At 39.3% G+C, this 15,602-nt stretch overlaps 3 protein-coding genes across 3 annotated transcripts in view; all 3 read left to right on the top strand.

Moving 5' to 3' along the window:
* The first annotated feature begins 2,779 nt into the window (after positions 1–2,779).
* Positions 2,780–6,393, top strand: gfod2 (glucose-fructose oxidoreductase domain containing 2). Its single transcript, XM_037696169.1, has 3 exons — positions 2,780–2,854; positions 3,973–4,333; positions 5,443–6,393. Exons 2-3 carry the CDS (start codon positions 4,081–4,083, stop codon positions 6,336–6,338), a joined length of 1,149 nt encoding a protein of 382 aa, XP_037552097.1. The 5' UTR covers positions 2,780–2,854; positions 3,973–4,080; the 3' UTR covers positions 6,339–6,393.
* Positions 6,394–8,953: 2,560 nt separating this feature from the next.
* LOC119428473 (zinc finger BED domain-containing protein) lies at positions 8,954–13,736 on the top strand. Its single transcript, XM_037696158.1, has 6 exons — positions 8,954–9,332; positions 9,823–10,212; positions 11,083–11,201; positions 11,287–11,350; positions 12,495–12,920; positions 13,002–13,736. Exons 1-6 carry the CDS (start codon positions 9,074–9,076, stop codon positions 13,367–13,369), a joined length of 1,626 nt encoding a protein of 541 aa, XP_037552086.1. The 5' UTR covers positions 8,954–9,073; the 3' UTR covers positions 13,370–13,736.
* Positions 13,737–14,827: 1,091 nt separating this feature from the next.
* The window catches only part of cog4 (component of oligomeric golgi complex 4), a 13,981-nt gene continuing 13,206 nt past the window's right edge, over positions 14,828–15,602 (top strand). The window contains exon 1 of the mRNA XM_037696148.1: positions 14,828–14,981. Within this exon, the coding sequence (XP_037552076.1) occupies positions 14,847–14,981 (135 nt within the window). The 5' untranslated portion in view covers positions 14,828–14,846. The remainder of the gene's footprint in view (positions 14,982–15,602) is intronic.

Raw genomic sequence — 15,602 nt, 5'->3', positions numbered from 1 at the left:
GTATACAGGCACATAATATTTTAATATATTAAAAGATCTCATACGACTAACGAAAATCAGTTAATGTTATAGTTTCTAAAAGGAGTTTTCACACATTCCATTGAGAACAGGGGAAAAGTTAACTAAAATCTTTTTACATTGTCTTTTTTTCCTTCCGAAATTGTATCTACAAATCCAAGTTTGGCTTTCTTCCGCACATTCACTCACAAAATGCATTTTCAGCTAGAATAAAAAACTATCAATAGTATTTACTTTAAAGAATCATCAGCTCAGTTCAATTTTTGTGACTCATTTTGCCACAACCCTGCCAACCCTTGCAGATGTTGGATGCTGTCTATCACGGTGCGCTAAGATTCATAACTGGCTGTAACTACCATACCCACCACTGCACCCTGTATTCACTGGTTAACTGGTCATCATTAACTTCACGCAGACTCTCTCACTGGTACATTTTCATCTTTAAATCACTTCTTGGTCTGTTGCCTTCATGCATTTCCTCCTAAATGAGGAAAGAGAGGTTAGAGAAGGTGGGCCTGTGATCGGAAGATCATTGGTTCAACTCCCGGTACCGACAACATCAAAATGTGAGTGATAGGTGAAGCACCCACATTTGCCTCCACCCCCTTGAACAAGGCCTTCAACCCCCACCATCTGCTCCCCCGGGCACCCTACATGGCAGCTCTGCTCCACACAGAGGGCTGTGGTAGCTCGGTGGTCTGTGGTTGCGTCAGGAAGGGTGTTTTCATGTGACTTAGATGGCTGTGGCGACCCACTGAAGAAGGCATCAGCTGATAGAAGAAGAAAAAAAAATCTATGGTTTTATATGACTGTCTATTGCCTGTACCTAATCTGTGTTTATTGTTTAAAACAGGACTCTCTTGTAAATGAGTCCTCGTGACTCAATGAGACTAACCTGTATAAATAAAGGTTGAATTAATTCATTATTTTATGAATAATGACCTACATTTATACATATGTACTTATACATAGGAATGACAACCTCAGCTGGGGCAACAATATTAGCAGCCTGATCAAGAAAGCTCCTCAGAGACTCTATTTTCAGATATTCCTTATTGTCGTTCGCACCACATGTGGTGGAACGAAATTATGTACACAGGGTCCCAGTTACATCCAACAATAAAATGTAAAAGAAAGACAGTAATAAGATCTAAGATATGAACTAAGAAAAACATCAACTAAATATACACTAAGCACTAATAGCATAAAAACAATAAACACAATACGCCGAACAGCAGCACAAACATGAGTTTGAGCAGATGTGCACGCATGAACACAGTAACATCAAAGAGATCAGCAGCAACATGATGTGATTTTTCACAGTGATTATTCTGGTTAGAGATTCATGAGTCTAACAGCCTCAGGGTAGAAGCTGTTCCTCAGTCTAGTGGTTCTACACTTAATGCTCCTTAACCTCCTGCCTGAGGTCCAGCTGCAGAAAAAAAGCTTTGCAGAGAGTGGTCAAGGCTGCACAGAAGTCTGTTGGAGTCAGCCTCCCCACCATCACAGACATCTGCACCTCCATATGCAGGAAGAGAGCCACCTGCATCATGAAGGACCTCACTCACCCAGCACACTCACGTTTTGCTCCGCTCCCCTCAGGAAGGAGGTTGAGGAGCATTAAGTGTAGAACCACTAGACTGAGGAACAGCTTCTACCCTGAGGCTGTTAGACTCATGAATCTCTATCCAGAGTAATCACTGTGAAAAATCACATCATGTTGCTGCTGATCTGTTTCATGTTGCTGTGTTCATGCGTGCACATCTGCTCAGACAGACTCATGTTCGTGCTGCTGTTCGGCGTATTGTGTTTATTGTTTTTATGCTATTAGTGCTTAGTGTTTATTTAGTTTAAGTTTTTATTAGTTCAGATCTTGTTACTGTTTTTTTTTTACATTTTATACTTTTGTTGGATGTAACTGGGACCCTGTGTACACAATTTTGTTCCACCTCATGTACCGCATATGGTGCGAATGACAATAAAGAACCTTGAATAAAGAGTCTATAAAAGGTATTCAAAGTAACAAAACAAAGTTCATGAAAAAACACTCAATTTGACTCTGAGAAGAAAAAAATGTACATGTTCAACATGTAAACAATGAATTGCAAAGCTAAAATCTACATAAATCTTAATTGTGAGCATGGCATGTTTGTTGAGTGTGTTTATCAGTTGTAGGGTAAAAGCAGATGGACTGGGACTATGTTTTTTTTACCCTTCTATGTCAAAACTACAATGAGTAGGCATCTGGGAAATACATTTAGCAATTAAAAAAAAAGCAAATTATTGTGCGTGCTTGTTGCATGCAAGTATCTCAATTTTGGGGAAGTGTTGGCCATTGTCTCATGCATGAGGATCCGATGTGTTGACAGATCCACGGAGCCCAGACAAGGTTGCAAAACAACGAAGGATCTGTTCTTTTTGTTTGTTCCCATGTATATAGAATATTATTACACATCAGGTAGACATTCAGGTAGAATGACATCTGGTAGCAAATCTGTGCTCAGTTTCCTAAACTAAAGGAATTGAATTAATTATTCCTTATTAAGTAATTATAAATCTTCCTGATTTCTCTTTTTAATTCTCTTAAGAGTTTTCAGGTGCACCTTATCTATTTTAATTTTCTTTATTATTTTTTTTTACTGTTTGCTTCCAAAGAGCAAGGTAAAAATACACATGATTTAAAACGTCCTCTGGCGAACAATACCCGGATTGTTTAGTACTTCCGCTTCCTCCCGACGTCTTTCCGGTTGCTACTGAAGCTAAGCTAACATTAGCAGATGGGCATAGCCCCGGCTGAGCGCCTCTCTGCGGAGGACGTTGACCCGGCTAACAGTGGGTACGTCGTGTGTTATCCGTGCATGTTTCTATGGCATGTGTGTCGTATTTAATTTTACATACCAGTAGGGAATTAGAAATAAATGAGGTGCATAAAGTACCGGCGTTTATCGCGAGTGTTTGTGTTCGCCTAGCTTCTGTTTGACCGGCTAGCTGCTAAATGCTAACTGACGTTATCAGTAGCCTCTGTCCGACTGGCTCTGTGTGTTTACGTATTAGAGAAGTAATTACACATAAGATGGAGATGTGTAAATGTCACATCCACTCCCCTAATCTTAGCAAAAAGATTGATGGCACGTAATTTTCACATGTTGAGCAGTGGACACGGTTTTAGGGTCTGTTGAAAAGGTTGGTTTTATTCCAAGTTTGTTTGTGTTGATTCCCATTCTGAGAGTTTTCTGGTTACAGGTCATGCAGGTGCACAGGTAGTTCTCTCAGTACAGTACATCCACTCCCACACAGATCTGTGATTCATTTAACATAAATACTTTTTTGTTATCTCATTGAAGCTCACTTTTTGCTCTTTCATATAGAGACTTTTTAACAGCCTGCCTTGTTAGTCTCAGTAATGCAGAAAGTTGTGGGTAAGGGCTGCTGTCCATCAAAATTCAACAACAGTTGTAATAAAGGTTGAATGAAATTTACTATGAAAAACAAACCAGCATTTATATAAGAAAACCAGCAAGGGGAGTTTCTGACAAGTTGAGCTACATAAACAGTTTATTGACATAATTTAGTGTTAAACCTGAGTGGCTATTAGCACTTGTGTTGGAAGAAGAAAGGGTGTTCACATTTTAAAGGTGTGGACTAGCATCTGAGGAAAGTCATGTTAAGTATGCAGCGGGACTCTTGTCTGATGAGGAATGCTGGGCAGGACCTCCATCTGACATGTTTGTCCTGTTTGTTAAGACATTCACTCAGTCGCAGAGAGATGTCCTGTAGTGAGACAGGTGTCTTCTTGTTCGTCAGAGTTAGTAGCAGCTCAAAGTTCAGAAACTGTTTTACTCACTTTTACTGAGAGTTATTTTTGCAAGCAAAAATTGGTGAAAATAAGGAATGTTTAATTTTGGTCAGTAGCAACCAGCTTTACAAGGTTTTTTTTTTTTTCCATCTTTGTAGGTAAACTCATCCAGGCTCGCCAACAAACAGCACAAGCCTCGACAGATAAACAGACATTGAAGAGGATGGCTGCAGTTCACACATAAAATCCTGCTGAGAGGCACTGCCATGTTGCCGGGAGTCGGTGTGTTTGGTACAGGGAGCACAGCCCGAGTGCTGGTCCCGTTGTTGCAAGCTGAGGGCTTTGAAGTTCACGCGCTGTGGGGAGGAAGTGAAGAGGAAGCTCGCAGCTTAGCAAAAGAACTCGGTATCCCGTTCCACACCAGCCGATCTGACGACGTCCTCCTGCACCAAGATGTTGACCTGGTTTGCATCTATATTCCACCCTCAATGACAAAACAGATTGCAGTCAAAGCACTGGGTAAGTTTTTATTTTATAGATTCATGAAGTTATTCACTTTACTGGCCTTAATTAAAATAATATAAACCTATATTTATTTTGTATAACCTTATCTGTACAGCCTTGTACCAAGTCTTTTACATTTAAATCAATATTTGTAAATATAAACTAAAAGACAGGAACTCAAGAGTTTAATATTTTATGCCAGTTGCTCTGAGTTTCCTCTGAACACCATATCGATTTATCTCAAGTCTTTTTCCCATTTTTCACTTCTTTGTTTGTCCAAACTCGCATTGTAATCTGATCTGGTTGGGTGTGACGCAGCAGATGTCAGACATATTTGCATAGCTGAGCTGTTAGTCCCTTCTGAAAATGTTAATATTAAAAACAACTGCCATCCTCTGAATCATAATTCTTATCTGAATCAAGATAAGCAAAACAAAAATTCTTAACATTAGACATTACTGTTTATTATGTCAGAGGGGAGTGGATGTGGTATCTTATCTGATGGAATTCTTCAGCGTTGAGCTCAGTTTCCTGTTTTAGCTGCAACTTCCTCAATGTTTTCCTACTGAAGGACTTCTCAGCAACTCAAATTCCACCTTCTACTGAATGCATTTACGAGAATGTGCTGATCCACTGTGAAATGACAAGTTGTAACATATAGTTCTGGTTCAAGTCAAGTTTATTGTCATTCGGATCACATGTGGTGCATGAGGTGGAATGAAATTATGTACTCAGGGTCCCAGTTACACCCAAAAATAGCGAAAATATAAAGTGTAAAAAGAAACAGTATATACAGTAAGGATCTAAGATAAATTAAGTTATGCACTAAACGAACACCAAACGGCATGCTGAAAGATCTAAGATACGCGACACTGTGAAACAATATGGTGTAGCAGCCCGAACATATAAAGCATTAACCAACCAGATCTATCCACCCTTAAATCAGGTTTATTACACAGTAATTTCCCACGTTACTAGGCAACTTAACTAATGTCTCTCACTATTTATGGAGAAAGCAACTGTTATTAATTAATGTAAAATCTATGAACTGTTAAATTTCCATAAGCACATACTTGCGCCTGACAATTGTTTACTTAACAGCTTTGTTTTTCCTCTTCCCGCAGGTATAGGTAAGAATGTTGTGTGTGAGAAAGCTGCAACAGCTGTTGATTCATTCAAGATGGTGACTGCAGCCAGATACTACCCTCAGCTGCTCAGCATTATGGGTAACACCCTGCGCTTCCTGCCCGCTTTTGTTGCGATGCGCAAGCTGCTGGTCGAAGGATATGTTGGTGATATCCAGGTGTGTGATGTTCGAGTCTACGGCCCAAGTCTCCTTGACCAGTCGTATGGCTGGACCTGTGAGGACCTGATGGGAGGAGGCGGGCTGCACATTGTTGGCTCCACCATCATTGACCTCTTGAGTTACCTCACGGGCACCCGAGCCCATCGTGTGCACGGTTTACTACGGACTTTTGTACAACAGAACAACTTGATCCGGGGCATCCGCCGCGTCACCAGCGATGACTTCTGTTTTTTCCAAATGCTGATGGGAGGTACTGGATCTGCTGGTGTGTGCTGCACCGTCACCCTGAACTTCAACATGCCTGGGTCATTTGTGCATGAGGTTATGATAGTTGGATCCACTGGAAGGTTGGTCGTCAGGGACACGCAACTTTACGGTCAACGCAACGGCAATAAAAGTGAGGAGTTGTTGCTAGGTGACAGTGGGTGGGTTGGACCTGAGGCGAAGGAGATGCCTCTTCCTTTTCTGCAGGGCCTGAGCTCCATGGTAAAGGCACTGAGACAGTCTTTTCAGGCTCATGAGGAGCGCAGGTCTTGGGCACGAGGACCAGTTGCTTCGGCGCCGACATTCGAAGACGGTCTGTATGTACAGACGGTGGTCGAGGCGGTGAAACGGTCCAGCAGCAGCGGGGAGTGGATATGCGTGGACGTCATGAGTCAGGAGCCGGATCCGAATCAGAATCTGTGCGAGGCTCTTCAGAGAAACAAAAACTGAATTAATTTATTCACAAAGTGCAAAAACTACATATGGGACAGAACAGGGCTTTGAATGTTGTTTTTTAAATTCAGCTGCTTTGGTCGTTTACGTCAAACACGACTACTTTTTCCACAGTTTTCACAATTTATCATGTTTTAAACATTAGTCTCATTTAAATGAACACAGATGCATCCTGTGCTTTCCCTGCACAACTGAAATGAGTGTACACTAAATTTACATTTGTAAACCACAGCTCCATTATTTGGATTCTGACCAGAAAGTGTTGAAGATAAAGTATAGATGAGGTCAAAGTCTGCCTGAAGATAAAATGAGCCTAAAATAAATGCTGCTTTTATTCTCACTGTGTTTTGAAGTTAAACTGAGTTTCAGGCTTTGTGATAATCATCACGTCAGTAAGGCACAGCACCTGCATTAAATATTGGATAATGATCAAATAAATAGCACTGTCAACATATAGAATGATTAAAAAAAAGTTTATGAGGAGTTCAGAGGTCACGCAACCAAGCGGTTGGCCCCTGCAAAATTTATTCAAACTTCACTGTAGGATTGGGGCACATAAATCAGTTTTATGCATAAAACAAATGCTAGTTTATCTGAAAATGTAGAAAAGAATATTGGAGCTGTGTGCAGTTTGCATATTTTGTGTTTAATACGTGCAACGTTACGTGGCACAAAAGACTGGGAATTATTTTGATTTATAAATGTTACAGTTTGCCACTACTTTGAAAAAATAAAGTAGGGAGTGAGTAACATAAGCTATCTGGGTTTTGAAAAAAAAAAAGTTTTGTCCCTTAACGTGACCAGTTTTTAAAAAAAAATTGCAATAGTGTAGTGTGCTATAAGCTAGTTGCTTATTTTTTGTTTTTTGTTTCATGCATTCCTTATAGAGCAGCTGAAGTTGGAAAAAACCTCGAATTCTCTCAGCCTACTCCTACATCGTTCACACACTTTGTATTTTTATTTGTTTTATCAAAACCTAACACAAATATTCTCTTTAGAGGTTTGAGTAGCGCAACACTGATCACTTAGTGATTTTGGCTGAAATATCAATACATTTAAAGCAGATAATTATTTATGTCTCATGAGGAGGTAGAGACGTCTCATTTTTTGCTTTGACTTTGAAAACATTTTACTTATTTCACTTAACTATAAATCTGGGGAAACGGATTAATTTAACAGCTGCTGCACTTGTTAGGCTTTTTTTATTTAGTAAAACAATAGCAGATAATAATTTTGTTATGAATATTAGAGGTTTAGATGCAATAAATTGTGGTTATTTGGCAACAAATTAAGTTTCGGGCAATGTTTACATTTATTAACCAACAATTATTTTCTGAGTCAGTTGTGCAAATAAATAATTTTAAGTGCCATCTACTAGGTAAAATCAACCATTCTGAAACTACAGTTTCCTTTTTGTCAAGTTTACATTTGATTTTATAAAGTGTCTGTTTGTTACAGCCGTTTATCGCATCTAACACCCTCTGAATACTGATCCTCTAACAGTTGCTGTCACTGTTGACATCACTAAATCAGAAAGGGTTGAAAACTAACACAGCAAGTTTCATTTGATCGGTTTGGAATCTGCCAAACCCAACATTTTACATGTTTCTTCAGCCGTGCTTTACAGTTTATATTAAGTATGTTGAGAAAATGCATCGCATTTTTCTTCTGAGCTCGTCACTACTAAAATACATTCCAGCAGAGTTTTTATTAACGTATCCAATTTTTTTTTTCCTTTTTGCACTGATAAGGTGTCCCCTATTTAAAATGTAATTTGCTTGTTGCAGAAGTGACTTGTATCATGTGTTTGAGGAAGACTTTATTTATTTATGTCGGCTGGAAATTTAAAAAAAAGTTTATTTTTGTTCTGTCCAGTGTTTGTGTTTTAAGCCTGTGAATTTCTGTTTAAAGCCGTAATATTTATCTTTTTTAAGAATAGTTTTGTTTTGACTGATATGGCATTTTGAGCACTAATCTGTTGCCTTAGAGTTGGTAAACTGTTTATCTGCGTGTCAGATATTTCCTTTAATAAAAAAACAAACAGCTGCTTTCATTTAGAATCTCTTTGTCTGACCTGAGTTTCTATTCTTTCGTATTACAAGTGCATATGCATTTGTAGGTATATCATTGTGTCAAACGACAAGATAAGATTAAAAGGAATAAAAACAGAAAAAGACCATAATTTGATTTTAAATACTTTTGGATTTGAATAATTGGCAATAAAAACTTGGAAAAACAAATTCACAGCTGGCCCTAAAACCTGAGGCCCTCGGTAATGTTCATATCTAACATTTTGAGAAAGGAATTTTGCTCTGCTAGTAAAAAGAAAACTAAATATAAAATATATTTTAGAATCGAACGTTTATTTAACAGCTAGTACTCTTCTAATAAATTTGGTATTTTGTTTTAAAAAAATATATATATATAAACTTCCAAACAGGTTATGGTGGGCCTATCATTTAAAACAGTCGCATATTAAACAAAACGGGATAATGTTAAATGCTAAATATTAGTTTATCGTTCCTTGTATTTTTAGGGGCGTTCTGTTGCTGTCAATCTGTGACGTCACAAAATAGTTTCAAGAAGAAAAAATATCGGCCGTCGCAATGCATTGTGGGATAGCCGTAGCCGAATTCGGCTAAGTTAGCACAACAGCTAACGTTCATAACGGTAGATCCGCTTTGTTTTGGTTCACGGCGGCCGTTCGAACCAGTCTGAGAAGGAAGGACAAGATGGACAAATACCGCAAGAGTGTCGTGGAGCTGTTGTGGAGCTATTTCAAGGTCGTAGACGACGTGTCGGTCCAGTGTCTGCTCTGTTCTCAGTATCTGCACAAACAGGGTCATGGCTCCGCCACCCAGATGCTGAGACACCTGCGTGTCAAACATCCCGCAGAGGTCTCGGGGAAAGAGTTCGTACTGAACGCCGAACGTGCAGCGAGCCAGGAGGAAGACGGGAGCCTGGAAATAGATGGAGACCAGATCATCTCAGGTACGTGTTTCCAAATTACCTGAAGGCACAGGTTTGTGAAAACTACAGCTTTAATGTTTACACGCGCGCTTTCAGGATCTCAACATGTGATCCTGGTTCTTCCTCATGAGGGAGTTTTTCCTTTCCATGTTGCATCTGTGCTGTAATCTGCAGGCTCCAGATACATATTGATATTAATTAATATATATATATATATATATATATATATATATATATGTATGCACTAGATTAGTCTTATCTACTCAGGGACTGTCAGTGGAATATAGACAGGAGAGGTGACCTCAGAAGATAAAGTTGGTTTATTAATGGTGGAAGGTTCTGGTTACTGCAAGCTTGAGAGTTGGTATTATACATTTATAGAAGTTTAAAAATAAGATTCTGCTTTAAGTTCAAATCGTGATCATACCAGCCTTTAAGTCTTCTCCAGATCACATCTTTTGGATCCATATGTGCAGCCTTACATGAAACTTTCTTCCCCCTTTTTCTTCAGTGGTAGTGGAAATGGAGGAAGGAGTCTCGGACGTCAAGACCCCACCTAACGATTCTGATGTCAGTCCTCCTGTCAGTGCCTTCCCAGAAACTTTCCAACAAGTTTCGGCAGAACAGTTGCCTGTAGAGCCGAGCGACGACAATCCTGCCAAAAACACACGCAGGCGCAGTTTGATCTGGAGGCTGTTTGAACATGTGGAAAGTTTAAACGCTGCCCGTTGCCTCATTTGCATGAAGAAGTTGCACGAAAGCGGTGGTGTGAGCAACCTTCGTAGGCACTTGAACAAGAGACACCCAAAGGTGCTCTCAGAGCTACTAGCCAGCAGCCATCAACGTCCTTCACTGGAAGATGGTACTGATGTTGGCATACATGAGAACGAGCATGATCCAGGTAAGCTCACAGACCACCGTTCACTTTTCTGTCGTGCATAGTTTTTTTTTTGTTGCTACTCTTAAATAATACTGCTGGGACGTAGAAGTAGCACATCCTTACAGTATCCGACAGTAACAAACCCAAAAAAATAGATTTTATGCAGATCTATCCTTATCCAACAAGTTAACACAAAGCAAAGTGCAAAGTTTCAGTTTTGTGAAGCATTTTATCTGTTTGTGATTGTTCAATCATAACCTAAACATTAACAAGTGAAGTCTGAAACACCTGCTATCTAAAAGTGATATATGGGTAAACAGAAAAGAACATTCTTGAAGTTGAATTAGAATCAAAAATATTAAACAAGTGTAAAGGTTGAAGCAGGAAGAGTCGAACTGTAGCGGTTCAACAGCTGATTCTCAACAATCGTTACCCTGATGAGATGTTGTCAGTCTGCTATTTCAGCTTCAGCTCCGTTTGATTTTTCTTTGTTGCATCTAAAATAGTGCAAGAAAACAGAAAACCCCTTTAACACACCAGAAACAATACGCTTACTCATACTGTAGTCAATAACTTGGATTATTATCTTCAGCAGATTAAAGCAGTCTTGGATTCTCAGTCATTTGCTTTTGGTCAAACAGAATGTGTTGTGTCGCACGTTCAGCTTTAAGGTGCATGTGACGTGCATGTCCTACAAAAACAGTACAGTACAGTGGCTTGAATTTTATTATTTTTTGCAGTATTTTATTAATGCCATTTTTTTTTTCAAAAATGCATTTATATTCATTACAAAAAAATGATGTCACAGGGACTTTAAGGTTCCTCTTCAGTTATTTTTCTACTTCTTGAAAACAGTTGATTGTAAATTCTCAAACATTTTGTCTTATTTAGTGAAAGTGATAGTTGGAGGGGACGCTGGAGTTTTGACTGAGCTGACGGAGACGGCAAACAACAACGGCCTCTTGAACACATCGCAAGGTTCAGCACGGATGATCACACCTGCAGAGGAGGCGAGTGATTCCTGCCTTGAGAGGCGGGTTCTTGAAGTTGTACTCTGAGCTGTGTCCAACCTGCTCTAACTTAAACTCTTTAAAGGGCTCGAACGCTAATGCTGGGACCAGTGAAACCTCGTGGAAGAACACCCAGAAATGGATTCCAGGTAAGGTTTTGTTACTCGCTGACCGGAGATTACATGAAGTCAGAACTGCTCCTGCTTCACATTCTGAGTTTTTGAACGTTTTGAACTAAGATTTTTACTTTACGTCTTCCTGGCTTCAGTTTCCCTCTAAATTACTGGAACACAAGTGAGTTAATTATTAGTTATACCTTTTCGTACTCACCAAGTAGGTACTATGTTGTTTCCAAAATGTTCGAACATTGTAAAGTATAATATAAAAAAAATAATGTAATGATTTGCAAATTATTGAAACATCCATCCATTATCTTTTACCAGTCTCTTCCATTTTGGGTCACGGGGGTCGCCGGTGCCCATGTCCGGCTATTGAAACATTTACTTTAAAAAAAAATTACAGTAGCCCCTCGCTACTTTGCAGTTCATTTTTCACGGACTTGCTTTATCGCGTTTTCAAAATAAGATTGGACATGACACACAGTTGGCTGATTGATGGATGAGCCGCACGATCGGCATGGAATTTTTATTTTAAATAAATCTAAATGATTTAGCACCTGACCCATCCAGGGTGTGCCCCGCCCCTCGCACAGTGATTGCTGGACATGGGCACCGGCGTCCCCCGTGACCCAAAATGGAAGAAGCGGGTAAAAGATAATGGATGGATTTAGCACCTGTGTACAGTCCACAGCTGTGGGAGAAGCTTCCTCCTGCAGCTGATCTTCGTTCAGAGCAGAGAAGTGGGCGTGGCCGAGAGTGCAGCCGGAGGCAGAGAGCTGAAATCATGACATGCTGTGCTCTTTTAGAGCATTTAGATTAGAAACATTATTTAGAATATTGCAAGAGTCTGGGAAGAGTTTAAAATGAGTATATATATATATATATATATATATATATATATATTTATATACATAAACTACTACTAACTACTTGTACTACTATTCCTACTTTGCGGTTTTTCACTTATCACGGGGCTTTAGGGTACAGTTCTCCTGCAATAAACGAGGGACTACTGTACAAATACAGCATCAAACAATTTTATTGGGAGATTTATTGTGTCTTGAAAGGCGGACGTTTTTTCACTTCTTTGAACAAAACTTTTCCCAAATGTTGGGAAACTTTTTACTGTTTTTATTTTTCACAGTTACAGCTTTGTTTTCTTTTTATTTGGCAGAAGCACTGGAGAATGGCAACGCTGAAATCACAACTCGATCCAACAAAATGCCTCCATCGGATGAAATCGATTCGGCCATAAACGGCCTATTGCAGACTTTGCAGAAAGGTTCGGTACAAGCAACATGCGCAGGTGAAAGTGAGGAGCAGTCTGCGAAGAAAACGCGCAGACGGAGTCTGATTTGGCATCACTTTAAGCGTCTGGAGAGTTTGAATGCAGCTCAGTGTCAGATTTGCATGAAGAAGCTTCAATGTTTCGAGAGCGGTTGCACCAGCAATTTGCACCGACACATGTCGAAGAGGCATCCGAAGGTGTTCTCTAAACTGGCATCGAACCAGCAGCAGCGCTTATCACCCAACACAAATTTGAAAAATGACGGGGCAGATAGGAGCTATACACTGAGAAAACACAACCACCAGATTCCAGGTAATCTTTCATTGCTGTAACTTTAAACGCAAAATCCCTCTTAAAATAGTCTCAAGCTGTTTCCTGCACTTTGGTGTTCAGTCCCTGCAGGTGAACTGAAGGCTTCAAGAGAACCTGAAGTGGAAAGCAGAATTTTAATGCAGGAAAAGGAACTGATAGACGCTCTGAGGAGAACGCAGAGGGAGGAGGCTCGGACTCTGAATGATCAGAGAGAGCTGGTTGAGAAGCTGAGAGCAGCCAGCGCCAGAGAGGCAGCTGCAGAGAGGGAGAAAATTGAGTCCCTGCGAAAAGCACAGCAGGAAGAAGCCAAAGAGTTGAGTAGACAGCGCCAGGAGCTAGAGAGCGAAAAGACGGAGCTTCAGAAGAGGTGGGAAGAGCTTCATCGGGAAAGAGAAGAACTCTTGTTGCTCTCCAGAGAGAAGAAGCCTCTGGATGATGTTCTGACGTAACGGCGTTCCAGAAAAATCAATGCACTGTTGATTTTTCTTTTTGTCAGCTGGATTTTCTGTTATTGTATCTCTGTGTCGTCAGATGTGGAGAAATAGCAAATTTCAGAACAGATGTTTGACTCCTCCTTGCAATGATTGCAAGATTTGTTTGTCTCTTCAGTGAGTTTTGCTAACAAATTTATTTCCTGTCAAATAAAACTACCCGCACATCAATGGGGTCACTGTTGGCACAGATATTCAAGGATGGGAAATATTTTGAGCTGCAAATGCAGCAGCGGAGTTGTAAAATGAAAAGACATTTTGATATTCAACTTTGTTGCTTAATCCTTTTTTAATGTATTTTAGTGAACACCAACTTCTACAGTGACGCTGAAGATGAACGACTGATTCTGTGGAAAATTACAGAAACCAGCGAAATTCAGAAAATGCTCACAAAGCTAAACGAATTACTGTATTACAGTTTTATTATTTCAACTCCCTTTAAAAATAAACGCTGTTTTCATTAGGATGTTTATTTCACTGTTTATAAATTCTTATATTTATTCATTATAAATCTGTTATTACTAGAATATTGTTTTTGTAAATACATGGGGCGATTAGCTACTGTAGTGGTGGGTACATGAAACCAAAAGGCAAAGTCAGTTTTCAGGTGTCGTTATGCAGCTAAACTAAACCATAAATTAAAAAAGGCCACCAATGTTTAAATATAAAATAGACGTACTTTAAAACAAGTTTATACTGTTTTTCTTATGCTGAACATTAAGGGGTGTACACTCTCAATGTGTCTGAAGAAAGTGAAAAGATGTGTTCTCCCCATCTGAAAATATCTTTCTAATAGTCTGTTTAGCATCTTTAAAATGTGTTGCAACGGTTTTTTTCCTCTCGTTATTTATTTTTTATTTTTTTGGCAATAGTACTATGTAGGTGTGATTTAATGTTCTTGATTTGTCAAGTCTTAAAAGTATTTTTTTCAATAAACTGGTGATACTGTAATTAGTTATAAGCTTATTAGGAACAAGTAGATGCAATATTTTAAATAAGTCATATAAATAATAGAAAATATCAAAGTAAAAAAATATAATTTGTTACTCTTACGACAAATTTGGCTAAATAATCAAAATAATATAATTTAAATAAAGGTTGAATAAATGAAAATTGCATTGAAATGATGGGTAAAGCGAAACGTCAAAGCGCATGCGTAGAGTATTATTCCCCGTAGTTTTGTCTCTCAGGTGGTTGTCCGTAAACGCTATACTGTACATGTAATCCAATAACCACAGTAAGTAATGTACATACGCTTTTTGTTTTGCAATGTTTGAGGAAATTTTTCTTGAAAAAAAAAAATCATGATTAAGATACAACTAAGACTCCGAGTTGCTGAATAAGCCAAAACGATTCCTTAAGGTTACCTTCCAGACCAAACCCAGGGACGAGTGTTGTTTGCGTTCACTTCCGTTTAGCTGACGTGTGGCGGAAGATGGCTGACAGCGGACACTTGGCAGCAAAAAGAAACGACTCCGGTTCCTCGTCCTCTGTGAGCATGGAGACCATCTCCACCCTGACGGAGCTGGAGGACCTGGAGAGCGTTTACCAGCGACTCTGTGCCGAGGAGGTGCGTTCTGACGACCGTTAGCCAAACTAGCAGCGTTGGGCTCGCGACATACGTCATCAACGTAAACTTCCGCGATGCAGCTACAGAGAAGATGCTGCTCCGAAATCAGTCGATTTTTAATAAAATATAGATATATTACCTTAAACTTGTAAATATACGAGCATTTCTTAACAATATAGACTATAACTCCCACTCTCTGCTCTTTTATGATCTCACTGGTGCTGGGTTTAGTCCATGTTTCGCTTAAATGTGGTTTTCTTTTTCTTTTACAGTCTCTGAAATAACCACGTCTAGTAAATAAATGCAGTTGCAGCTTAACTGTTTTTTTCCTCTTTGCTCTTAATTATTCAATATAAAGCTTTTCAACGAGCTGGAAACGCATTCTGTGTGAAGTATATAAGAGTTAAAGCATTTGTTCAATGAAGGAGAGACAGCATTAAAGAATGGTGACGGTTCACAAGCACCTTGTGCAAATAAGCAGCACGTCATTAGAACACCCACTAGTTGTAAGGAATAAAACTAGTTGTAAGGAATAAAACTAGTTGTAAGGAATAAAACTAGTTGTAAGGAATAAAACTAGTTGCAAGGAATAAAACTAGTTGCAAGGAATAAAACTAGTTG

The sequence above is a fragment of the Nematolebias whitei genome, chromosome 2 (assembly GCF_014905685.2).
Source record: "Nematolebias whitei isolate Nwh7 chromosome 2, NemWhi1, whole genome shotgun sequence".
Taxonomy (NCBI): Eukaryota; Metazoa; Chordata; class Actinopteri; order Cyprinodontiformes; family Rivulidae; genus Nematolebias; species Nematolebias whitei.
Note: the sequence above shows the minus strand (reverse complement) of the source record. Positions and strands in the feature narration are given on the sequence as shown.